General features: G+C 51.4%; 1 protein-coding gene across 1 annotated transcript in view; it reads right to left on the bottom strand.

Annotated features, from left to right (window-relative positions):
• Positions 1-2,511: 2,511 nt before the first annotated feature.
• Positions 2,512-27,711, bottom strand: part of PECAM1 (platelet and endothelial cell adhesion molecule 1) — a 55,697-nt gene continuing 30,497 nt past the window's right edge. The window contains exons 14-15 of the mRNA XM_069749143.1: positions 6,302-6,324; positions 2,512-3,218 (exon numbers count right to left, since the gene is read on the bottom strand). Of these exons, the coding sequence (XP_069605244.1) occupies positions 3,180-3,218; positions 6,302-6,324 (62 nt within the window). The 3' untranslated portion in view covers positions 2,512-3,179. The remainder of the gene's footprint in view (positions 3,219-6,301; positions 6,325-27,711) is intronic.

Below are 27,711 nucleotides of genomic sequence, written 5' to 3'. Positions count from 1 at the left end.
AGGGCATAACTTGACCCCAATTAGTGAATAAGATATAAAAGTTACATATTCCGAATGTCCACCGATAGATCTATAACCCAGTGAAATCTCTAGGAGCCAAACCCAACTAAATCCAAGGAATGGATTTCTCCGTAAGCAGGTCATGTATCCGCTTTGTGTTTATACTTAAATGAACCCCCATGTAATGCTGAGCATAATGATAATTTTGTTTTTCTTCTACGAGGTTCACCCTAATAGATATGGGTAATAGAGTATTTCATAACTGTTCAGAAATGGGAGTTCCCCAACCACCCAGTGAGGTCAGCACAGTGGGAGTGCCTTAAAGGGAATCTGTCACCCCCAAAATCTAGGGTGAGGTAAGCCCACCGGCATCAGGGGCTTATCTACAGCATTCGGATCGGACGGCCCGCCCAGGTGAGTATAATCTAACCTTTTTTTCTCATCTTTTAGGATACATCAGGGGCTTATCTACAGCATTCCAGAATGCTATAGATAAGCCCCTGATGCTGGTGGGCTTAGCTCACCGTTGATTTTGGGGTGACAGATTCCCTTTAAGTTTGAGCACAGCTATAAGACACAGAGGCGGGACTAGAGCTCTGTCTTTCTCCCTCTGTCTGTCTTGGCCTGGAAAGTCACCTAGCAGATACTGTGCCTGATGCATTGGGACATATGCTCCTCCTCCTCCCTGCCGCATGGCTTACCATGGAATGACGTAACACAAATGTAAGTTTATTTTCATCTTTAATCCCTTTTATTTTGTAATTGTTCTGTACATACTATGATTGTCTCAGCTTGTAATATCATTTTTTATACTTTTTGTAAACACTGCCTAATCTTTTTGGAGTAAAAGCTATAATATTTACTAGTCTCGTTCTGCTTGCTCTAAAGCGTACCTCCAACGGCCTCTGAAGTAAATCACGCTACTGATTGGGTTGGCTCCTGACCCGCTATTAATCATGGTAATAGGAGCTGGTGGCAGCAAAGCGTTCTGAGCTGGTTGGGCAAAACTGGCAGCGACGGAAGGCGTTTGATAATTATAATTCCTGCCTGAGCGGGAGTAGTTATATTGCCATCGCTGTGTGTGCCCAATAGCCAGTACATAGCAAGGCAGCCTTTCTGGTGACTAATTATCCTACGTGCAGTTCCCTGACTGACCTGAGGGTAAAGGGGTGCCAGAGAGCTGCCAGTTCTAAACTGGAACTGGGAAGTGGGATATAAATAAATCTCTGAAGAAGGGACTTGGGCAACCAAACACCCCGGTTCATGACAGAGATTCCACGAGTCTGTCCAGCCAGGAGAGACAGGCTATCATGTAGCATATTTGTATCCTGGAGAGGCTGTCCATTGTACAGCAGATCAAGCATGTCTGCCTTTTCAGGCTTCACAGACTTGTGTCTGCTATACAGTCAACTGCCTCTCTGGGCTGCACAGTCTGCTGCACTCCCTGTGATCACTTCTGCACATGTTGATGCATGCTCACTAGAAAGGACGTGCACGGCAGTCTGCAGGAAAGAACAGTTTGTTGTGTGTGGAGGAAAATATTCTCCTGACCAGAGGCATAGTTATGAGTCAACCCCCTTACCTGGGTAACACCGCAGTGGGCACCTTAGCACCTTAGCGGGTGACTCCTGAACAAGCAGCAGTACTGGCTGTCTTCTTGATATTAGTATGCAAATGAGGCCAAAGAGCTATGGTAGATCCGAAGCCTCTGTCACTCCAGCTCTATTCCCTGCCTCCTTCTGCACAACTGACAGCTTTTCTACCTGCAATCACACGGTGCAGAGACTGTCAGTCAGGCAGGTTGAAGCGGCGCAGGGCGGAAATAAGAATGACAGAGGATTGGGAAGAGCTTCCAGTGCCAAAAGCACTTCAGCCTCATTTGCATATCCATTCAAACTCCGATCTCGAAGGAACATATTTTCTATGAAAAAGGTATTGCTAGATCGCAGCAAAAACATGACGATTGCATCGTGTGAACATGCCCTAAGAATTGACATCCTGGTGTCACCAGCAGTGATGGGGGGCGCTGTTGTTCCCTTCTAGCATTCAGCTATTCTCTTTCTTTTGCACAGATGCGCCTGACATGGACAAGCTGTCGTCAGAGGATTTCCAGACATCTACTTGTCAACGCCGGCTGGACACACAATGAATAAGTTTATAAATCCAGAAATCACAAAGGTCTCTTTCGGGCGCGAACCCAGTGTTCACAGCTTCACTTTAACACTCTGTGCTGCTAAAAGGGGATCCTGCTCCTGCCACTGTATAACTCACCTTAAAGGGTATGTGTCAGCGACGGTCCCTCCTGAGCCGTCTTAGGAAGCTGAGTAAAATGACACCTTCATATCGGCGATGCGATGTCTTATTCCAGAGAAATCCATGTTTTTCTTCATATGCAAGTGAGCTGTTTAGATCTATGGACGGGGCATAGATCTCCCTGAGACTCCGCCCCAGAGGAGTTACCTAATCTCCTATCACACACTGTATCACTACTCCGTTATCCAAAAAGGACAATTTTTCGGTTTCTCCAATATAAAATCTTTATTTACAACATGCGAACGATACAATGAAGCAAAAGATTTCAGTGTCTCAGAGAACAGCAGAGAGGGGGTGCTCTAACTGTTGGGGCGCTGTACTGAGGAAGGGCCGAATAGAAAAGTCAAAATGTGGCTCCTTCTCCAAATACGGGGCCCCAGGAGGCAGGCACCTCTTACCTGGGGGAATGGACGGTGGACAGGCATTACTGTGGGTCATAGATCAGGGAGGATGTGGCCCCTAGGGGCTCTTAGCAGTGACATGGAAAGTTCTCACATCTTGGGTTACAATGTCTTCTTGCCATGAAGCTGTTCTACACATCCTGCTACAGATGGGGGCCATCATGTCTAGTTTCTGGAACCTCGTCAGCGTTTGGTCCTTAGTGTCCTGAAGAGCAAAGGAGCTGAGAAAAGCCCTGAGGATCCAAGGACTTTATGGTAACTGGACTTTCCAGAAGTCTGAGACCACCCATGAGGAGTGCAAGTCCTCAGTGGTGCGAAGGTGACTCGTGGTGTCCCCTGGTGTCCTGTTTGTGTCTTCTCGGGGTGTCCAGGGTGGCCAGCAAACCCTTCACTGCTGTTTTTATAAATGGCACAGTGCGGTGATGGTTGCTGCATCCTCCGGCCTTGGTCGTCATCACGTCCATCTTAAGCGTGGTTGTTGGCCTCAGGGGCTTCCTCCGTTCTCTGTGAGGTATGAAAATGTTAAATGTTTGATAATGTTTGAGACCCCCCCAACATTCTAGTTTGCACCATAGTGTCCTGTAGACCTACATGTAAACTCTAGCCCGATGACAGATGTAGAAGAGAATTAGGGATCGGGCATGTTAGATTTCAGCATGCCTAATCTGCCTCTTCTTAGGAGAAGGGAGAATCTGAGAGACAGGTCTGGAAGGTACATAGGGATCTGGAGTGAACAAGGGTCAGAGATGTCTGGAGGAGGGAAAGGTGTCTGAAAGGGAGCAGAGAAGACTGATAGAAGAGAGAACAGAGGGGTCTGGGGGAAGAGGAAAGAAGAGTCTGGAGGAGGGTAAGGGGCTCCAAGGAGTCTGGAGTAGGGTAAAGGGCACAAAAAATCTGGAGGAGGGTAAAGGGCTTCAAAGAGCCTGGATGAGGGTAAAGGGCTCCAAGGAGTCTGGAGGAGGGTAAAGGGCTTCAAGGAGCCTGGAGGAGGGTGAAGGGCTCCAAGGAGTCTGGAGGAGGGTAAAGGGCTCCAAGGAGTCTGGAGGAGGGTAAAGGGCTCTAAGGAGTCTGGAGGAGGGTAAAGGGCCCCAAGGATTCTGGAGGAGGGTAAAGGGCTCCAAGGAATCTGAAGGAGGGTAAAGGGCTACAAGGAGTCTGGAGTAGGGTAAATAGCTCCAAGGAGTCTGGAGTAGGCTAAAGGGCTCCAAGGAGTCTGGAGTTGGGTAAAGGCTCCAAGGAGTCTGGAGGAGGGTAAAGGGCTTCAAAGCATCTGGAGGAGGATAAAGGGCTCCAATTAGTCTGGAGGAGGGTAACGGGCTCCACTGAGTCTGGAGGAGGGTAAAGGGCTCCAAGGAGTCTGGAGGAAGGCAAAAGGCTCCAAGGAGCCTGGAGACGGGTAAAGGGCTCCAAGGAGTCTGGAGAAGGGTAAAGGGCTCCAAGGAGTCTGGAGAAGGGTAAAGGGCTTCAAGGAATCTGGAGGAGGGTAAAGGGCTCCAAGGCGTCTGGAGGAGGGTAAAGGGCTCAATGGAGTCTGAAGGAGGGTAAAGGTCTTCAAGGAGCCTGGAGGAGGCTAACGGGCTCCAAGGAGTCTGGAGAAGGGTAAAGGGCTCCAAGGAATCTGGTTTGGTGCAGGAGAATTTGGAGGAAATGGGACAGAAGGATTTGTAAGAAGATTATAGATGAGTCTGCAAAGTACAAAGGAGTCTGGATAAGTATAGGGGAGACTGAAGTAAGAGGATAGGGAAGACAGGAGTAAGGTGATAGGTGAGACTGGAGTAAGGGGATAGGGGAGACTGGGGCAAGGAAATAAGAGAGACTAGAGTAAGGGGATAGGGGAGACCGGGGTAAGGGGATAGGGAAGACCGGGGTAAGGGGATAGGGAACACTAGGGTAAGGGGATAGGGGAGACTGGAGTAAGGCTGTAGTTGAGACTGGAGTAAGGGGATAGGCGAGACTAGAGTAAGGGTATAGGGGATACCGGGGTAAGGGAATAGGGGAGACTGAGGTAAGGGGCTAGTGGAGACTGGAGTAAGGGGATAGGGGAGTCTAAGGTAAGGAGATGGAAGACTGCAGTAAGGGGATAGGGGAGACTGGAGTAAGGGGATAGGGGAGACTAAGGTAAGGAGATGGAAGACTGCAGTAAGGGGATAGGGGACACTGGAGTAAGGGGATAGGGGAGACTGTAGAAAGGGGATAGGGGAGACTGGACTAAGAGGATAGGGGAGACCGGGGTAAGGGGATAGGGGAGACTGGAGAAAGGGGATTGGGGAGACTGGAGAAAGGGGATAGGGGAGGTTGGAGTAAGAGGACAACTATCTAAAGGAAATCGACAGAGGAGTCTTGATGTGGATAGACGAGCAGCAGAGCCTTGTGTAAGACAAAGTTTTGGAAGAAGGAGATAGATGAATCTAGAGGAGGGAAGAGCGAAGTCTGAAAAGTACACAGGAGTCTGGAGGAGGACAGAAGTGTTGAGAAGGACAAAAGAGTCTGGTGGAGGTAAAGGGATCCAAAGTGAGAACAGAGTAAGGAAAAAAGGATGAATGGACACAGGACTCTGGAGCAGAGAAGAGGAGTCAAGAGGAGGTAAAGGGGTCCTATGTGAGGGTATATTGGGGCTTAATCAGTATAGCAGGGATTAAAGGACGGCACAAAAGAGGCGATGTGGGTTTCTGGAAGGGGCAGAGGTGTTTGAAATGAACAGTGATGTCAGAAGGGGAACAGAGGAATATGGTTGAAGGGTACAGAGGAGTCTTAAGCAGAACAGAGAAAGACAGAAGCAGAGGTTAAGGGATCCGATGGGATGACAAGGAGTCTGGAGAAGTAAAAAAACAAATCTAGAGGAGGCAACCGAAAAGTCTGGAGGCAGACAGAGGTGTATGGAAGGTATAGAGGAATTTGGAGGAGGACAGAAGAATTAGGAGGAAGGGGAAAGAAGATTCTGGAGTTGGAGGACAGGTGAGTCAAGAAGAGGCTATAATTATCCTTCTGTGCCTTTAGATCTCATTTCCATGGACCAGGTCAGGCCTTTGGGGCTGAGTTTTTACATTTTTCTGCTTGAACAGAGACTATGTTCTGGGGGCCTCTCTAGCAGTGGCCTTTAGGGTACATCTGCCCTTGAGTCTCATGATCTCTGCTCTTTGTGCCACATCTATCCCGTTATTACCCAGAGCAGTGGACAAGCAGAAGACGATCAGCCCAGACCTCATTTATGTAAACAGTAAAGAAGCAAAAAACATGGCGTCTTCGAGGCATTCAGCTGTGGCCATTAAGGAAGGGAGGGATTTCCTTCCTGCCATTTCAATGGCTCAGTTTCTGGGCTTGTTAAAGACGCAGCGTCCTTTGAAAACTTCGGAGGAAGTATCTTAACAATGATAAAGTGTCTTGGCCAAGAATGACTAATGCCACATTGTCCGTCCGGCCCCTTCCTGCCTTCATGTAAATCGATAATCCAGACCTGCCGCTCCATTGTGGAATCCAACGCAAAATAAATCATTGCCTTAATTATCCTGGCATGACTGCTGTTTGTTCCTACCTGCCCCCTTTTCTCTCTGCCCCTTACTCCTATTTTTGGTACAGGTTGTACTTACATTAACATTGTTTTCAGCAGAATCTGCAAAAAAAAAAAGACACAGATGTGAACAGTTTTGCAATTTACATATAAATGTCAGTATGCCACCTCTTACATGTAACCCCATACCCTCAGTACATATATATATATATATATATATATATATATATATATATATATACAGTGGGGCAAAAAAGTATTTAGTCAGTCAGCAATAGTGCAAGTTCCACCACTTAAAAAGATGAGAGGCGTCTGTAATTTACATCATAGGTAGACCTCAACTATGGGAGACAAACTGAGAAAAAAAAAAAAATCCAGAAAATCACATTGTCTGTTTTTTTAACATTTTATTTGCATATTATGGTGGAAAATAAGTATTTGGTCAGAAACAAAATTTCATCTCAATACTTTGTAATATATCCTTTGTTGGCAATGACAGAGGTCAAACGTTTTCTGTAAGTCTTCACAAGGTTGCCACACACTGTTGTTGGTATGTTGGCCCATTCCTCCATGCAGATCTCCTCTAGAGCAGTGATGTTTTTGGCTTTTCGCTTGGCAACACGGACTTTCAACTCCCTCCAAAGGTTTTCTATAGGGTTGAGATCTGGAGACTGGCTAGGCCACTCCAGGACCTTGAAATGCTTCTTACGAAGCCACTCCTTCGTTGCCCTGGCGGTGTGCTTTGGATCATTGTCATGTTGAAAGACCCAGCCACGTTTCATCTTCAATGCCCTTGCTGATGGAAGGAGGTTTGCACTCAAAATCTCACGATACATGGCCCCATTCATTCTTTCATGTACCCGGATCAGTCGTCCTGGCCCCTTTGCAGAGAAACAGCCCCAAAGCATGATGTTTCCACCACCATGCTTTACAGTAGGTATGGTGTTTGATGGATGCAACTCAGTATTCTTTTTCCTCCAAACACGACAAGTTGTGTTTCTACCAAACAGTTCCAGTTTGGTTTCATCAGACCATAGGACATTCTCCCAAAACTCCTCTGGATCATCCAAATGCTCTCTAGCAAACTTCAGATGGGCCCGGACATGTACTGGCTTAAGCAGTGGGACACGTCTGGCACTGCAGGACCTGAGTCCATGGTGGCGTAGTGTGTTACTTATGGTAGGCATTGTTACATTGGTCCCAGCTCTCTGCAGTTCATTCACTAGGTCCCCCCGCGTGGTTCTGGGATTTTTGCTCACCGTTCTTGTGATCATTCTGACCCCACGGGGTGGGATTTTGCGTGGAGCCCCAGATCGAGGGAGATTATCAGTGGTCTTGTATGTCTTCCATTTTCTAATTATTGCTCCCACTGTTGATTTCTTCACTCCAAGCTGGTTGGCAACTGCAGATTCAGTCTTCCCAGCCTGGTGCAGGGCTACAATTTTGTTTCTGGTGTCCTTTGACAGCTCTTTGGTCTTCACCATAGTGGAGTTTGGAGTCAGACTGTTTGAGGGTGTGCACAGGTGTCTTTTTATACTGATAACAAGTTTAAACAGGTGCCATTACTACAGGTAATGAGTGGAGGAAAGAGGAGACTCTTAAAGAAGAAGTTACAGGTCTGTGAGAGCCAGAAATCTTGATTGTTTGTTTCTGACCAAATACTTATTTTCCACCATAATATGCAAAAAAACTGTTAAAAAAACAGACAATGTGATTTTTTGGATTTTTTTTTCTCAGTTTGTCTCCCATAGTTGAGGTCTACCTATGATGTAAATTACAGACGCCTCTCATCTTTTTAAGTGGTGGAACTTGCACTATTGCTGACTGACTAAATACTTTTTTGCCCCACTGTATATACTAGATGGTGGCCCGATTCTAACGCATCGGATATTCTAGAATATGCGTGTCCATGTAGTATATTGCCCAGCCACGTAGTATATTGCCCAGCCACGTAGTATATTGCCCAGTTACACAGTATATTGCCCAGTTACATAGTATATTGCCCAGCCACGTAGTATATTGCCCAGCCACCTAGTATATTGCCCAGTTACATAGTATATTGCCCAGCCACGTAGTATATTGCCCAGTGACGTAGTATATTGCCCAGCCACGTAGTATATTGCCCAGCCACGTAGTATATTGCCCAGCCACGTAGTATATTGCCCAGCCACGTAGTATATTGCCCAGCCACCTAGTATATTGCCCAGCCACATAGTATATTGCCCAGCCACGTAGTATATTGCCCAGCCACCTAGTATATTGCCCAGTTACATAGTATATTGCCCAGTTACATAGTATATTGCCCAGCCACGTAGTATATTGCCCAGCCACGTAGTATATTGCCCAGCCACCTAGTATATTGCCCAGTTACATAGTATATTGCCCAGCCACGTAGTATATTGCACAGTGACGTAGTATATTGCCCAGCCACTTAGTATATTGCCCAGCCATGTAGTATATTGCCCAGCCACGTAGTATATTGCCCAGTCACGTAGTATATTGCACAGCAACGGAGTATATTGCCCAGTCACGTAGTACATTGCCCAGCCACGTAGTATATTGCCCAACCACGTAGTATATTGCCCAGCTACGTAGTATATTGCCCAGCCACGTAGTATATTGCCCAGCCACGTAGTATATTGCCCAACCACGTAGTATATTGCCCAACCACGTAGTATATTGCCCAGCTACGTAGTATATTGCCCAGTCACGTAGTATATTGCACAGCAACGGAGTACATTGCCCAGCCACGTAGTATATTGCCCAGCCACGTAGTATATTGCCCAGCCACGTAGTATATTGCACAGCAACGGAGTATATTGCCCAGTCACGTACTATATTGCCCAGCCACGTAGTATATTGCCCAGTCAACTAGTATATTGCACAGCGACGGAGTATACAGCACAGAGCCATGTAGTATACAGACTTAAAATAAAAAATAAACATATACTCACCCTCCATTGAAGTCCTGGCCCTGTGTGCGGTGCACGCGGCAGCTTCCGGTCCCAGGGTTGCTATGGGCGCAGGACCTGTGATGACGTCGCGGTCACATGACCGTGACGTCATGGCACGTCTTTCTCACAGGACCTGTGATGACATCACGGTCACATGACCGTGACGTCATGGCAGGTCCTTGTCGCATACCATCCTTGCCACCGGAACCTGCCGCTTGCATGGAGCGATGATGATTTTTTATTTTTTTTATTATTTTTAACATTAGATCTTTTTACTATTGAGGCTGCATAGGCAGCATCAATAGTAAAAAAGTTGGTCACACAGGCTTAATAGCAGCGTTAATGGAGTGCGTTACACCGCGACATAACACGGTCCATTACCGCTGGCATTAACCCTGTGTGAGCGCTGACTGGAGGGGAGTATGGAGTGGGCACTGACTGCGGGGAGGAAGGAGCGGCCATTTTCTTCCGGACTGTGCCCGTCGCTGATTGGTCGTGGCTGTTTTGCCGCGACCAATCAGCCACTTGGATTTCAATGACAGACAGAGGCCGCGACCAATGAATATCCGTGACAGAAAGAAGGACAGACGGAAGTGACCCTTAGACAATTATATAGTAGACAGTGACGAGCAAAAGGGTAACGATGTGCTGACTTTCAGGCTCCATATCTCGCCATCCACTACAGCTCTGAACGTCTCCATAGGGCCAGGTGATCTGATTGTCCCAACCTAGCTTCTCCTAATGTCTCCATGGGGCAAGGTGACCGGAGAGTCACATCCTTTTTTCTTCAAATGTCTATGCGGTCAGGTGACCGGAGGGTTACAACCTAGCTTCTCCAAACATCTCTATGGGTCAGGTGACCTGATTGTCCCAACCTGGCTTCTCTGAACTGCTTCATGGTTGGGCCCAGGTGACCGGAGGGTCACAACCTGGCTTCTCCAAATATCTCCATGGGGCCAGGTGACCGGAGGGTCACAACCTGGCTTCAACGAACATTTCCATGGGGCCAGGTGGCCGGAGAATCCCAACCTGGCTTCTTCAAACGTCTCCATAGGGCCAGGTGACCTGGTTGTCCCAACCTGGCTTCTCTGAACATCTTCATGGGTGGGGTCAGGTGACCGGAGGGTCACAACCTGTCTTATACGAATGTCTCCATGGGGTCAGGTGACCGAAGGGTAACAACCTGACTTCTCCAAAGGTTTTCATGGGGCCAGGTGACCGGAGGTACAAAACCTGGCTTCTCCGAATGTCTCGATGGGGCCAGGTGGCCTTTTTGTCCCAACATGGCTTCTCCAATTGTCTTTGAGGGTTCAGTGATGGTCAATTGAGCAGATCTGTGTACCTCCGGCCAGGGCCATGGTCCATTAAGCTGACATCCTTTAGAATGTCTCTTGGAACAGAGACAGATACCCTTTTATAGTTCAAAACTGTCCTTGAGGCCATCATCACTGGTGGAGGTAGTTGGCCATGGAAGCACCAAAGTTGCAGCTGCTCTTATCTCAGCCAGCCAGCGGAAGGGTGGATGGCGAGGTATGAAGAGTACACTGTGGATGACACTTTATAGAGTGCACTACGAATTGCATGGTATGGAGGGCACACTGTAGATGGCCCTTTGTGGAGTGCACTACAGATGGAACTGTATCAAGAGTACTCTGTGGATGGCACTGTATGGAGTGCACTACAGATGGAACTGTGTGGAGCGCACACTACAGATAACACTGTATGGAGGGCACACTACTAATGGCACTGTATGGAGGGCACACTGTGGATGGCACTGTATGGAGTGCACTACAAATGGAACTGTATGGAGCGCACACTACAGATGACACTGTATGGAGTGCACTACAGATGGTACTGTATGGAGGGCATACTGTGGATGTCACTGTATGGAGGGCACACTGTGGATGGCACTGTATGGAGGGCACACTACAAATAGCACTGTATGGAGGGCACACTGGATTGCACTGTAAAAAGAACACACTACAGATGGACCTGTATGGAGGGCATATTGTGGATGGCAGTGTATGGAGGGCGCACTACTAATGGCACTGTATGGAGGGCACACTACAGATGGCACTGTATGGAGGGCACACTAGAGATGGCACTGTATGGAGCGCACACTACAGATGACACTGTATGGAGGGCACACTGCTAATGGCACTGTATGGAGGGCACACTACAGATGGCACTGTATGGAGGGCACACTAGAGATGGCACTGTATGGAGCGCACACTACAGATGACACTGTATGGAGGGCACACTGCTAATGGCACTGTATGGAGGGCACACTACAGATGAAACTGTATGGAGGGCACACTGTGGATGACTCTGCATGGAGGGCACACTATGAATGGCACTGTATGGAATTCACACTGAATGGCACTGTATGGAGGGCACACTGTGGATGGAACTGTATGGAGGGCACACTAAATGGAACTGTATGGAGGGGACTTTTTCAATGACACTATATGGAGGGGACACTACGAATGGCAATGTATGGAGGGCACACTGGATGGCACTGTATGGAGGGCAAAATGGATGACACTGTATGGAGGGCACACTGTGGATGGCACTGTATGGAGGGCACACTGTGGTTGGCACTGTATGGAGGGCACACTGTAGATGGCACTATATGGAGGGCACGCTGTGGATGGCACTGTATGGAGGGCACACTGTACATGGCACTGTATGAAGGGCACACTACGGATGGCACTGTAAGGAGTGAACACTACAGATGGCACTGTATGGAGGGCACACTGTGGTTCGCACTGTATGGAGGGCACACTGTGGTTGGCACTGTATGGAGGGCACACTGTGGATGGCACTGTATGGAGGGCACACTGGATGGCGCTGTATGGAGGGCACACTGTGGATGGCACTGTATGGAGGGCACACTGTGGATGGTACTGTATGGAGGGCACACTGTGGATGGCACTGTATGGAAGGCACACTGTGGATGGCACTGTATGGAGGGCACATTGTGGATGGCACTGTATGGAGGGTACACTGTGGATGGCACTGTATGGAGGGCACACTGTGGTTGGCACTGTATGGAGGACACACTGTAGATGGCACTGTATGGAGGCCACACTTTAGATGGCACTGTATGGAGGGCACGCTGTAGATGGCACTGTATGGAGGGCACACTGTGGATGGCACTGTATGGAGGGCACACTACGGATGGCACTCTAAGGAGGGAACACTACAGATGGCACTGTACGGAGGGCACACTAGTTGGCACTGTATGGAGGACACACTGTAGATGGCACTGTATGGAGGGCACACTGGATGGCACTATATGGAGGGCACACTGTAGATGGCACTGTATGGAGGGCACACTGTGGTTGGCACTGTGTGAAGGGCACACTGTAGATGGCACTGTATGGAGGGTACACTGGATGGCACTATATGGAGGGCACACTGTAGATGGCACTGTATGGAGGGCACACTGTGGATGGCACTATATGGAGGGCACACTGTGGATGACACCGTATGGAGGGCACACTGTTGTTGGCACTGTATGGAGGGCATACTGTCGTTGGCACTTTATGGAGGGCACACTGTGGATGGCACTGTATGGAGGGCACACTGTGGTTGGCACTGTATGGAGGGCACACTGTGGATGGTACTGTATAGAGGGCACACTGTGGATGGCACTGTATGGAAGGCACACTGTGGATGCCACGGTATGGAAGGCACACTGTGGATGGTACTGTATGGAGGGCACACTACGGATAGCAGTGTATGGAGGGCACACTGTGGATGGCACTGTATGGAGGGCACACTGTGGATGGCACTGTATGGAGGGCACACTGTGGATGGCACTGTATGGAGGGCACACTGTAGATGGCACTGTATGGAGGGCACACTGTAGATGGCACTGTATGGAGGGCACACTGTGGATGGTACTGTATGGAGGGCACACTGTGGATGGCACTGTATGGAGGGCACACTGTGGTTGGCACTGTATGGAGGGCACACTGTGGATGGTACTGTGTGGAAGGCACACTGTGGATGGTACTGTATGGAGGGCACACTGTGGATGGCACTGTATGGAGGGCACACTGTGGTTGGCACTGTATGGAGGGCACACTGTGGTTGGCACTGTATGGAAGGCACACTGTGGATGGCACGGTATGGAGGGCACACTGTGGATGGCACTGTATGGAGGGCACACTACGGATGGCACTGTAAGGAGAGAACACTACAGATGGCACTGTACGGAGGGCACACTAGTTGGCACTGTATGGAGGGCACACTGTAGTTGGCACTGTATGGAGGGCACACTGTAGATTGCACTGTATGGAGGGCACACTGTAGATGGCACTGTATGGAGGGCACACTGTGGATGGCACACTGTGGATGGCACTGTATGGAGGGCACACTGTGGATGGCACTGTATGGAGGGCACACTGTGGATGGCACTGTATGGAGGGCACACTGTGGTTGGCACTGTATGGAGGGCACACTGTGGTTGGCACTGTATGGAGGGCACACTGTGGTTGGCACTGTATGGAGGGCACACTGTGGTTGGCACTGTATGGAGGGCACACTAGATGGCACTGTATGGAGGGCACACTATAGATGGCACTGTATGGAGGGCACACTGTAGATGGCACTGTATGGAGGGCACGCTGTAGATGGCACTGTATAGAGAACACGCTGTAGATGGCACTGTATGGAGGGCACACTGTGGATGGCACTGTATGGAGGGCACACTACGGATGGCACTGTAAGGAGGGAACACTACAGATGGCACTATATGGAGGGCACACTGTGGTTGGCACTGTATGGAGGGCACACTAGATGGCACTGTATGGAGGGCACACTATAGATGGCACTGTATGGAGGGCACACTGTAGATGGCACTCTATGGAGGGCACGCTGTAGATGGCACTGTATAGAGAACACGCTGTAGATGGCACTGTATGGAGGGCACACTGTGGATGGCACTGTATGGAGGGCACACTACGGATGGCACTGTAAGGAGGGAACACTACAGATGGCACTGTATGGAGGGCACACTGTAGTTGGCACTGTATGGAGGGCACACTGTAGATTGCACTGTATGGAGGGCACACTGTAGATGGCACTGTATGGAGGGCACACTGTGGATGGCACACTGTGGATGGCACTGTATGGAGGGCACACTGTGGATGGCACTGTATGGAGGGCACACTGTGGATGGCACTGTATGGAGGGCACACTGTGGTTGGCACTGTATGGAGGGCACACTGTGGTTGGCAATGTATGGAGGGCACACTGTGGTTGGCACTGTATGGAGGGCACACTGTGGTTGGCACTGTATGGAGGGCACACTGTGGTTGGCACTGTATGGAGGGCACACTGTGGATGGCACTGTATGAAGGGCACACTGTGGTTGGCACTGTATGGAGGGCACACTGTGGTTGGCACTGTATGGAGGGCACACTGTGGTTGGCACTGTATGGAGGGCACACCGTGGATGGCACTGTATGGAGGGCACACTGGTTGGCACTGTATGGAGGGCACACTGTGGTTGGCACTGTATGGAGGGCACACTGTGGTTGGCACTGTATGGAGGGCACACTGTGGTTGGCACTGTATGGAGGGCAAACTGTTGATGGCACGGTATGGAGGGCACACTGTGGATGGCACTGTATGGAGGGCACACGGTGGATGGCACTGTATGGAGGGCACACTGTGGATGGCACTGTATGGAGGGCACACTGTGGATGGCACTGTATGGAGGGCACACTATAGATGGCACTGTATGGAGGGCACACTGTAGATGGCACTGTATGGAGGGCACGCTGTAGATGGCACTGTATAGAGAACACGCTGTAGATGGCACTGTATGGAGGGCACACTGTGGATGGCACTGTATGGAGGGCACACTACGGATGGCACTGTAAGGAGGGAACACTACAGATGGCACTATATGGAGGGCACACTGTGGTTGGCACTGTATGGATACTGGATGGCACTGTATGGAGGGCACACTGTGGTTGGCACTGTATGGAGGGCACACTGTGGTTGGCACTGTATGGAGGGCACACTGTGGATGGCACTGTATGAAGGGCACACTGTGGTTGGCACTGTATGGAGGGCACACTGTGGTTGGCACTGTATGGAGGGCACACTGTGGTTGGCACTGTATGGAGGGCACACTGTGGATGGCACTGTATGGAGGGCACACTGGTTGGCACTGTATGGAGGGCACACTGTGGTTGGCACTGTATGGAGGGCACACTGTGGTTGGCACTGTATGGAGGGCACACTGTGGTTGGCACTGTATGGAGGGCAAACTGTTGATGGCACGGTATGGAGGGCACACTGTGGATGGCACTGTATGGAGGGCACACTGTGGATGGCACTGTATGGAGGGCACACTGTGGATGGCAAAGTATGGAGGGCACACTGTGGATGGCACTGTATGGAGGGCACACTGTGGTTGGCACTGTATGGAGGGCACACTGTGGATGGCACTGTATGGAGGGCACACTGTGGTTGGCACTGTATGGAGGGCAAACTGTCGATGGCACTGTATGGAGGGCACACTGTGGATGGCACTGTATGGAGGGCACACTGGTTGGCACTGTATGGAGAGCACACTGTGGTTGGCACTGTATGGAGGGCACACTGTGGATGGCACTGTATGGAGGGCACACTGTGGATGGCACTGTATGGAGGGCACACTGTGGATGTCACTGTATGGAGGGCACACTGTGGATGGCACTGTAAGGAGGGCACACTGTGGATGGCACTGTATGGAGGGCAAACTGTCGATGGCACTGTATGGAGGGCACACTGTGGATGACACTGTATGGAGGGCACACTGTGGATGGCACTGTATGGAGGGCACACTGGTTGGCACTGTATGGAGGGCACACTGTGGTTGGCACTGTATGGAGGGCACACTGTGGATGGCACTGTATGGAGGGCACACTGGATGGCACTGTATGGAGGGCACACTGTGGATGGCACTGTATGGAGGGCACACTGTGGATGGCACTGTATGGAGGGCACACTGTGGATGGCACTGTATGGAGGGCACACTGTGGATTGCACTGTAAGGAGTGCACACTCTGGATGGCACTGTATGGAGGGCAAACTGTCGATGGCACTGTATGGAGGGCACACTGTGGATGGCACTGTATGGAGGGCACACTGTGGATGGCACTGTATGGAGGGCACACTGTGGTTGGCACTGTATGGAGGGCACACTGTGGTTGGCACTGTATGGAGGGCACACTGTGGATGGCACTGTATGGAGGGCACACTGTGGATGGCACTGTATGGAGGGCACACTGTGGATGGCACTGTATGGAGGGCACACTGTGGATGGCACTGTATGGAGGGCACACTGTGGATGGCACTGTATGGAGGGCACACTGTGGATGGCACTGTATGGAGGGCACACTGTGGATGGCACTGTATGGAGGGCACACTGTGGATGGCACTGTATGGAGGGCACACTGTGGTTGGCACTGTATGGAGGGCACACTGTGTATGGCACTGTATGGAGGGCACACTAGATGGCACTATATGGAGGGCACACTATAGATGGCACTGTATGGAGGGCACGCTGTAGATGGCACTGTATAGAGAACACGCTGTAGATGGCACTGTATGGAGGGCACACTGTGGATGGCACTGTATGGAGGGCACACTGTGGTTGGCACTGTATGGAGGGCACACTGTGTATGGCACTGTATGGAGCGCACACTAGATGGCACTGTATGGAGGGCACACTGTAGATGGCACTGTATGGAGGGCACGCTGTAGATGGCACTGTATAGAGAACACGCTGTAGATGGCACTGTATGGAGGGCACACTGTGGATGGCACTGTATGGAGGGCACACTACGGATGGCACTGTAAGGAGGGAACACTACAGATGGCACTATATGGAGGGCACACTGTGGTTGGCACTGTATGGATACTGGATGGCACTGTATGGAGGGCACACTGTGGTTGGCACTGTATGGAGGGCACAGTGTGTTTGGCACTGTATGGAGGGCACACTGTGGATGGCACTGTATGAAGGGCACACTGTGGTTGGCACTGTATGGAGGGCACACTGTGGTTGGCACTGTATGGAGGGCACACTGTGGTTGGCACTGTATGGAGGGCACACTGTGGATGGCACTGTATGGAGGGCACACTGGTTGGCACTGTATGGAGGGCACACTGTGGATGGCACTGTATGAAGGGCACACTACGGATGGCACTGTAAGGAGTGAACACTACAGATAGCACTGTATGGAGGGCACACTGTGGTTGGCACTGTATGGAGGGCACACTGTGGTTGGCACTGTATGGAGGGCACACTGTGGTTGGCACTGTATGGAGGGCACACTAGATGGCACTGTATGGAGGGCACACTGTGGATGGCACACTGTGGATGGCACTGTATGGAGGGCACACTGTGGATGGCACTGTATGGAGGGCACACTGTGGATGGCACTGTATGGAGGGCACACTGTGGTTGGCACTGTATGGAGGGCACACTGTGGTTGGCAATGTATGGAGGGCACACTGTGGTTGGCACTGTATGGAGGGCACACTGTGGTTGGCACTGTATGGAGGGCACACTGTGGTTGGCACTGTATGGAGGGCACACTGTGGATGGCACTGTATGAAGGGCACACTGTGGTTGGCACTGTATGGAGGGCACACTGTGGTTGGCACTGTATGGAGGGCACACTGTGGTTGGCACTGTATGGAGGGCACACCGTGGATGGCACTGTATGGAGGGCACACTGGTTGGCACTGTATGGAGGGCACACTGTGGTTGGCACTGTATGGAGGGCACACTGTGGTTGGCACTGTATGGAGGGCACACTGTGGTTGGCACTGTATGGAGGGCAAACTGTTGATGGCACGGTATGGAGGGCACACTGTGGATGGCACTGTATGGAGGGCACACGGTGGATGGCACTGTATGGAGGGCACACTGTGGATGGCACTGTATGGAGGGCACACTGTGGATGGCACTGTATGGAGGGCACACTATAGATGGCACTGTATGGAGGGCACACTGTAGATGGCACTGTATGGAGGGCACGCTGTAGATGGCACTGTATAGAGAACACGCTGTAGATGGCACTGTATGGAGGGCACACTGTGGATGGCACTGTATGGAGGGCACACTACGGATGGCACTGTAAGGAGGGAACACTACAGATGGCACTATATGGAGGGCACACTGTGGTTGGCACTGTATGGATACTGGATGGCACTGTATGGAGGGCACACTGTGGTTGGCACTGTATGGAGGGCACACTGTGGTTGGCACTGTATGGAGGGCACACTGTGGATGGCACTGTATGAAGGGCACACTGTGGTTGGCACTGTATGGAGGGCACACTGTGGTTGGCACTGTATGGAGGGCACACTGTGGTTGGCACTGTATGGAGGGCACACTGTGGATGGCACTGTATGGAGGGCACACTGGTTGGCACTGTATGGAGGGCACACTGTGGTTGGCACTGTATGGAGGGCACACTGTGGTTGGCACTGTATGGAGGGCACACTGTGGTTGGCACTGTATGGAGGGCAAACTGTTGATGGCACGGTATGGAGGGCACACTGTGGATGGCACTGTATGGAGGGCACACTGTGGATGGCACTGTATGGAGGGCACACTGTGGATGGCAAAGTATGGAGGGCACACTGTGGATGGCACTGTATGGAGGGCACACTGTGGTTGGCACTGTATGGAGGGCACACTGTGGATGGCACTGTATGGAGGGCACACTGTGGTTGGCACTGTATGGAGGGCAAACTGTCGATGGCACTGTATGGAGGGCACACTGTGGATGGCACTGTATGGAGGGCACACTGGTTGGCACTGTATGGAGAGCACACTGTGGTTGGCACTGTATGGAGGGCACACTGTGGATGGCACTGTATGGAGGGCACACTGTGGATGGCACTGTATGGAGGGCACACTGTGGATGTCACTGTATGGAGGGCACACTGTGGATGGCACTGTAAGGAGGGCACACTGTGGATGGCACTGTATGGAGGGCAAACTGTCGATGGCACTGTATGGAGGGCACACTGTGGATGACACTGTATGGAGGGCACACTGTGGATGGCACTGTATGGAGGGCACACTGGTTGGCACTGTATGGAGGGCACACTGTGGTTGGCACTGTATGGAGGGCACACTGTGGATGGCACTGTATGGAGGGCACACTGGATGGCACTGTATGGAGGGCACACTGTGGATGGCACTGTATGGAGGGCACACTGTGGATGGCACTGTATGGAGGGCACACTGTGGATGGCACTGTATGGAGGGCACACTGTGGATTGCACTGTAAGGAGTGCACACTCTGGATGGCACTGTATGGAGGGCAAACTGTCGATGGCACTGTATGGAGGGCACACTGTGGATGGCACTGTATGGAGGGCACACTGTGGATGGCACTGTATGGAGGGCACACTGTGGTTGGCACTGTATGGAGGGCACACTGTGGTTGGCACTGTATGGAGGGCACACTGTGGATGGCACTGTATGGAGGGCACACTGTGGATGGCACTGTATGGAGGGCACACTGTGGATGGCACTGTATGGAGGGCACACTGTGGATGGCACTGTATGGAGGGCACACTGTGGATGGCACTGTATGGAGGGCACACTGTGGATGGCACTGTATGGAGGGCACACTGTGGATGGCACTGTATGGAGGGCACACTGTGGATGGCACTGTATGGAGGGCACACTGTGGTTGGCACTGTATGGAGGGCACACTGTGTATGGCACTGTATGGAGGGCACACTAGATGGCACTATATGGAGGGCACACTATAGATGGCACTGTATGGAGGGCACGCTGTAGATGGCACTGTATAGAGAACACGCTGTAGATGGCACTGTATGGAGGGCACACTGTGGATGGCACTGTATGGAGGGCACACTGTGGTTGGCACTGTATGGAGGGCACACTGTGTATGGCACTGTATGGAGCGCACACTAGATGGCACTGTATGGAGGGCACACTGTAGATGGCACTGTATGGAGGGCACGCTGTAGATGGCACTGTATAGAGAACACGCTGTAGATGGCACTGTATGGAGGGCACACTGTGGATGGCACTGTATGGAGGGCACACTACGGATGGCACTGTAAGGAGGGAACACTACAGATGGCACTATATGGAGGGCACACTGTGGTTGGCACTGTATGGATACTGGATGGCACTGTATGGAGGGCACACTGTGGTTGGCACTGTATGGAGGGCACAGTGTGTTTGGCACTGTATGGAGGGCACACTGTGGATGGCACTGTATGAAGGGCACACTGTGGTTGGCACTGTATGGAGGGCACACTGTGGTTGGCACTGTATGGAGGGCACACTGTGGTTGGCACTGTATGGAGGGCACACTGTGGATGGCACTGTATGGAGGGCACACTGGTTGGCACTGTATGGAGGGCACACTGTGGATGGCACTGTATGAAGGGCACACTACGGATGGCACTGTAAGGAGTGAACACTACAGATAGCACTGTATGGAGGGCACACTGTGGTTGGCACTGTATGGAGGGCACACTGTGGTTGGCACTGTATGGAGGGCACACTGTGGTTGGCACTGTATGGAGGGCACACTAGATGGCACTGTATGGAGGGCACACTAGATGGCACTGTATGGAGGGCACACTGTAGATGGCACTGTATGGAGGGCACGCTGTAGATGGCACTGTATGAAGGGCACACTACGGATGGCACTGTAAGGAGTGAACACTACAGATAGCACTGTATGGAGGGCACACTGTGGTTCGCACTGTATGGAGGGCACACTGTGGTTGGCACTGTATGGAGGGCACACTGTTGATGGCACTGTATGGAGGGCATACTGTCGTTGGCACTTTATGGAGGGCACACTGTGGATGGCACTGTATGGTGGGCACACTGTGGTTGGCACTGTATGGAGGGCACACTGTGGATGGTACTGTATGGAGGGCACACTGTGGATGGCACTGTATGGAAGGCACACTGTGGATGGCACTGTATGGAGGGCACACTGTGGTTGGCACTGTATGGAGGGCACACTGTGGATGGCACTGTATGGAGGGCACACTGTGGATGGCACTGTATGGAGGGCACACTGTGGATGGCACTGTATGGAGGGCACACTGTGGATGGCACTGTATGGAGGGCACACTGTGGATGGCACTGTATGGAGGGCACACTGTGGATGGCACTGTATGGAGGGCACACTGTGGTTGGCACTGTATGGAGGGCACACTGTGGATGGCACTGTATGGAGGGCACACTGTGGATGGCACTGTATGGAGGGCACACTGTGGATGGCACTGTATGGAGGGCACACTGTGGATGGCACTGTATGGAGGGCACACTGTGGATGGCACTGTATGGAGGGCACACTGTGGTTGGCACTGTATGGAGGGCACACTGTGGTTGGCACTGTATGGAGGGCACACTGTGGATGGCACTGTATGGAGGGCACACTGTGGATGGCACTGTATGGAGGGCACACTGTGGATGGCACTGTATGGAGGGCACACTGTGGATGGCACTGTATGGAGGGCACACTGTGGTTGGCACTGTATGGAGGGCACACTGTGGATGGCACTGTATGGAGGGCACACTGTGGATGGCACTGTATGGAGGGCACACTGTGGATGGCACTGTATGGAGGGCACACTGTGGTTGGCACTGTATGGAGGGCACACTGTGGTTGGCACTGTATGGAGGGCACACTGTGGTTGGCACTGTATGGAGGGCACACTGTGGATGGCACTGTATGGAGGGCACACTGTGGTTGGCACTGTATGGAGGGCACACTGTGGTTGGCACTGTATGGAGGGCACACTGTGGTTGGCACTGTATGGAGGGCACACTGTGGTTGGCACTGTATGGAGGGCACACTGTGGTTGGCACTGTATGGAGGGCACACTGTGGATGGCACTGTATGGAGGGCACACTGTGGATGGCACTGTATGGAGGGCACACTGTGGATGACACTGTATGGAGGGCACACTGTGGTTGGCACTGTATGGAGGGCACACTGTGGTTGGCACTGTATGGAGGGCACACTGTGGTTGGCACTGTATGGAGGGCACACTGTGGATGGCACTGTATGGAGGGCACACTGTGGTTGGCACTGTATGGAGGGCACACTGTGGTTGGCACTGTATGGAGGGCACACTGTGGTTGGCACTGTATGGAGGGCACACTGTGGATGGCACTGTATGGAGGGCACACTGTGGATGGCACTGTATGGAGGGCACACTGTGGATGGCACTGTATGGAGGGCACACTGTGGTTGGCACTGTATGGAGGGCACACTGTGGTTGGCACTGTATGAAGGGCACACTGTGGTTGGCACTGTATGGAGGGCACACTGTGGATGGCACTGTATGGAGGGCACACTGTGGTTGGCACTGTATGGAGGGCACACTGTGGTTGGCACTGTATGGAGGGCACACTGTGGTTGGCACTGTATGGAGGGCACACTGTGGATGGCACTGTATGGAGGGCACACTGTGGATGGCACTGTATGGAGGGCACACTGTGGATGGCACTGTATGGAGGGCACACTGTGGATGGCACTGTATGGAGGGCACACTGTGGTTGGCACTGTATGGAGGGCACACTGTGGATGGCACTGTATGGAGGGCACACTGTGGTTGGCACTGTATGGAGGGCACACTGTGGTTGGCACTGTATGGAGGGCACACTGTGGTTGGCACTGTATGGAGGGCACACTGTGGTTGGCACTGTATGGAGGGCACACTGTGGTTGGCACTGTATGGAGGGCACACTGTGGATGGCACTGTATGGAGGGCACACTGTGGATGGCACTGTATGGAGGGCACACTGTGGATGGCACTGTATGGAGGGCACACTGTGGTTGGCACTGTATGGAGGGCACACTGTGGTTGGCACTGTATGGAGGGCACACTGTGGTTGGCACTGTATGGAGGGCACACTGTGGTTGGCACTGTATGGAGGGCACACTGTGGTTGGCACTGTATGGAGGGCACACTGTGGTTGGCACTGTATGGAGGGCACACTGTGGTTGGCACTGTATGGAGGGCACACTGTGGATGGCACTGTATGGAGGGCACACTGTGGATGGCACTGTATGGAGGGCACACTGTGGATGGCACTGTATGGAGGGCACACTGTGGTTGGCACTGTATGGAGGGCACACTGTGGTTGGCACTGTATGAAGGGCACACTGTGGTTGGCACTGTATGGAGGGCACACTGTGGATGGCACTGTATGGAGGGCACACTGTGGTTGGCACTGTATGGAGGGCACACTGTGGTTGGCACTGTATGGAGGGCACACTGTGGTTGGCACTGTATGGAGGGCACACTGTGGATGGCACTGTATGGAGGGCACACTGTGGATGGCACTGTATGGAGGGCACACTGTGGATGGCACTGTATGGAGGGCACACTGTGGATGGCACTGTATGGAGGGCACACTGTGGTTGGCACTGTATGGAGGGCACACTGTGGTTGGCACTGTATGGAGGGCACACTGTGGTTGGCACTGTATGGAGGGCACACTGTGGATGGCACTGTATGGAGGGCACACTGTGGATGGCACTGTATGGAGGGCACACTGTGGATGGCAATGTATGGAGGGCACACTGTGGATGGCACTGTATGGAGGGCACACTGTGGATGGCACTGTATGGAGGGCACACTGTGGATGGCACTGTATGGAGGGCACACTGTGGATGGCAATGTATGGAGGGCACACTGTGGATGGCACTGTATGGAGGGCACACTGTGGATGGCACTGTATGGAGGGCACACTGTGGTTGGCACTGTATGGAGGGCACACTGTGGATGGCACTGTATGGAGGGCACACTGTGGTTGGCACTGTATGGAGGGCACACTGTGGATGGCACTGTATGGAGGGCACACTGTGGTTGGCACTGTATGGAGGGCACACTGTGGTTGGCACTGTATGGAGGGCACACTGTGGATGGCACTGTATGGAGGGCACACTGTGGATGGCACTGTATGGAGGGCACACTGTGGATGGCACTGTATGGAGGGCACACTGTGGATGGCACTGTATGGAGGGCACACTGTGAGTCTGGCTCTCAGACAAGGGCGAGTCTCTGCTGACTACCCCATATACAGTAATGCTCGGCTGATAACAGGGAGTAATAGACTGTATTCTGATCCAGTGAGAGGAGGGCTGTGATTTGGCTCTGGGCTGGGTCAGCTGTGGTGCGGTTGGGTTAGTATACACGACCCCCCGGTCCATTACTGTGATTATTATTAGTGTTTCCATTTTCCAGGGGAGGGTCTGGAACACTGTCTGTTTACAGAGCGGCCCCCCGGCCTGGGATCTAGCTCCATGAGATCTGCGATGGATTGTGCTCCAGACTGATGAGACCCTCGCCTTATCTGGGCCGCGCACGCTTCCTGTCCGCCGCCGGCAGCTTTACAAACAATCAGAACTTTAACTCATCCTACAACAGCGCTGCCGGCGACTCTGCGCCATCCCCAGCCCTGACCGGGCAACCTCAACACATGCAGGCACGAACTTTATCCAATGGTTAAGTAAAGATAACATGGGACCCCTCTTGACACGTGTCCTCAGCGCCCCCACAAATCTACATCAACAGCCCCCATAATACCCCGGCAGGCTCAGACAGGAGAGAGGCAGCTACGCTGGGCAGTGGAGGCGGACGGCATGGACAGGTAAAGAGCAGGCTGACGAGTCCGGACCTGGGCAACCCACAGAACTATTATTTTATGGCACCTTTCCCAAGGTAAAAAGGAGGTCAGGAAAACTGCTTTTCAGGGTCCGTCCCTCACTACAGGCAAGAAAAAGGTGAGGGTCTTCAGCAAAGACCAAGAGATAGTGAAGATGGTTCCCAAGATCCGCAGTCATGGCACTCATGATTATCTGTTTCATGGCCACAAATTTACAGGGTCTTCATATCAGTGCACCCATAGCAGTGTCACAAAGGGACAGGATCCCCTAACATTGCCCCCATAGCAGTACCACAAAGTGATAGGATCCCCTAACATTGCCCCCATAGCAGTACCACAAAGTGACAGGATCCCCTAACATTGCCCACATAGCAGTACCACAAAGTGACAGGATCCCCTAACATTGCCCACATAGCAGTACCACAAAGTGACAGGATCCCCTAACATTGCACGACACAATCCAGGCAGTGTAGTGAAGGTACCACAAAAACACACACCTAAGCCCCTCTACCCGTTTCAACGACTGCAGATTGATTTCATACAGCTTCCCAAGGTAGGAACGTATGAATATTGTCTTGTGTGTTGACCTCTTCTCAGGGTGGCCGGAAGCTTTCCCGATGCCAAAAGCTACTGCACGAGCCACTGCAAAGAAATTGATGTTAGAAGTCTTCTGTAGATTCGGACTGCCTGAAACCATAGAATCTGACAGAGGTACCCACTTCACTGGAGAGGTAATGCAAAATGTCATGCAAATGTTAGGGGTCACACAGGCGTTTCATACCCCCTACAGACCACAAGCTAGCGGCAAAGTAGAACGGCTAAATGGTACACTTAAGTTAAAGATCCAGAAAGCGAGTGAGGAATTGGGGAAGCCATGGACAGAGTGTTTGCCTTTAGCTCTGTTCTCCATCAGGTACACGCCTAACAGAAAGACGAAGGTGTCCCCCTTTGAGGTTTTGTTCGGGTCAGCACCGAGACTAGGCCTTTACTTCCCACAGACACTGCAGCTTCAGTGTGACAGCCTCACCAGCTATGTCCAGGGCCTGCAAAAGAGGCTCTCATTTGTGCATAAACAAGTGTTTGATTCTATTCCAGACCCCGAGAGCCGAGAGGGAACCCACTCTCTCCATCCCGGAGATTGGGTGGTGGTCAAAAGACACACGAGGAAGCCTCTAGAGCCAAGGTTTGACGGACCCTTCCAAGTCCTCCTCACCACAGCCACATCAGTGAAGCTAGAGGGAAAGCCCACCTGGATCCATGCAAGCCACTGCAAGATCCTGGAACAGAAGAGCGATCGTCCTGCTCCTGATGATGCTGACGACCCTTCCCCAAAGAAGACAGACGGCTCAGACAAGCCAGCGGGACACTTATCATAAAGTAGCCCCGCTTAGACCTGATGTTGTGAAAAATGTGGACTGGATACATTATATTTACTATAATCAACAAAGATTTATAAAACATACTAGGGAAGCACTGACAAACATAGTAGATCAATCCACAGACAAATAAAGATGCTATGAGTAAAATTACATGCACACAAAAATTAACACTCACGATAATGAATATATGAACAGCTATGATTGAGAATAGGATATGATCTCCCCATCCTATGGGGGATTCGGCAGAAGAATTGACAAGAAAGTCCGACATTGGCATTAGGCCAGTGACAGCACCTGTGGGTTAGGGGAAGAATCATATCTAATCTCAAAAGGGGGGACTGATAGGGAAATCAGGGACCACCTTAATGTATTCTCATAATTCATTCATATGACTCTGAATATGCCCAGGCATGATCTCCCTGACTCAGACCGATACTGCTGACTATTGATTAAAGCTGTTTACGGGTGAGGCCAATCTAGATGGGACTTAGGACCTCCAACACGACATGTCTTGAACCCAAGTACCCTCTTGTGTAAGGATCACCTGTCTCCAGTTCTGCCCTTATTAGGGATAAACATGATGGATTAAGAATGATCTCATATGTAATTAACTGTTGATTTGTGCAGTACATGATGTATACGCCTACTCAAAAGTGTATATAACTGAAGGTCCTTCCTGGAATTAAAGGCTTGCGGTTAGATACAGATTCATCCCTGTCTCTGTCCGTCATTCTCCGGAGAAACCTCACCCATTTGGCAGCCATCCAATATCCCTGAGGGTCTGACTTGCAGACCACCCCAACACCCCCATAGCAGTACCAAAAAGTGACAGGAACCCCTAACATTGCCCCCATAGCAATACCACAAAGTGACAGGATCCCCTAACATTGCCCCCATAGCAGTACCAAAAAGTGACAGGATCCCCTAACATTGCCCCCATAGCCATGCAAAAAAGTGACAGGACCCCCTAATATTGCCCCCATAGCAGTACCACAAAGTGACAGGATCCCTAACATTGCCCCCATAGCCATGCGAAAAAGTGACAGGACCCCCTAATATTGTCCCCATAGCAGTACCACAAAGTGACAGGATCCCTAACATTGCCCCCATAGCAATTCAAAAAAGTGACAGGTTCCCCTAACATTGTCCCCATAGCGGTGCCATAGAGTGATAGGAACCCCTAAAATTGCCCCCATTGCAGTGCCAAAAAGTGACAGGATTCCCGTATATTGCCCCCATAGCAGTTCCACAAAGTGACAGGCTCTCCTAACATTGCCCCCATAGCAGTGCCACAAAGTGACAGGATCTCCTAATATTGCCCCCATAGCAGTATCACTAGGTGACAGGATCTCCTAACATTGCCCCCAGAGCAGTATCACTAAGTGACAGGATTTCCTAGCATTGCCTCATAACAGTATCACTAAGTGACAGGATCACATAACATTGCTCCCAT

This window comes from Ranitomeya imitator, chromosome 2 (assembly GCF_032444005.1).
Source record: "Ranitomeya imitator isolate aRanImi1 chromosome 2, aRanImi1.pri, whole genome shotgun sequence".
Taxonomy (NCBI): domain Eukaryota; kingdom Metazoa; phylum Chordata; class Amphibia; order Anura; family Dendrobatidae; genus Ranitomeya; species Ranitomeya imitator.
Note: the sequence above shows the minus strand (reverse complement) of the source record. Positions and strands in the feature narration are given on the sequence as shown.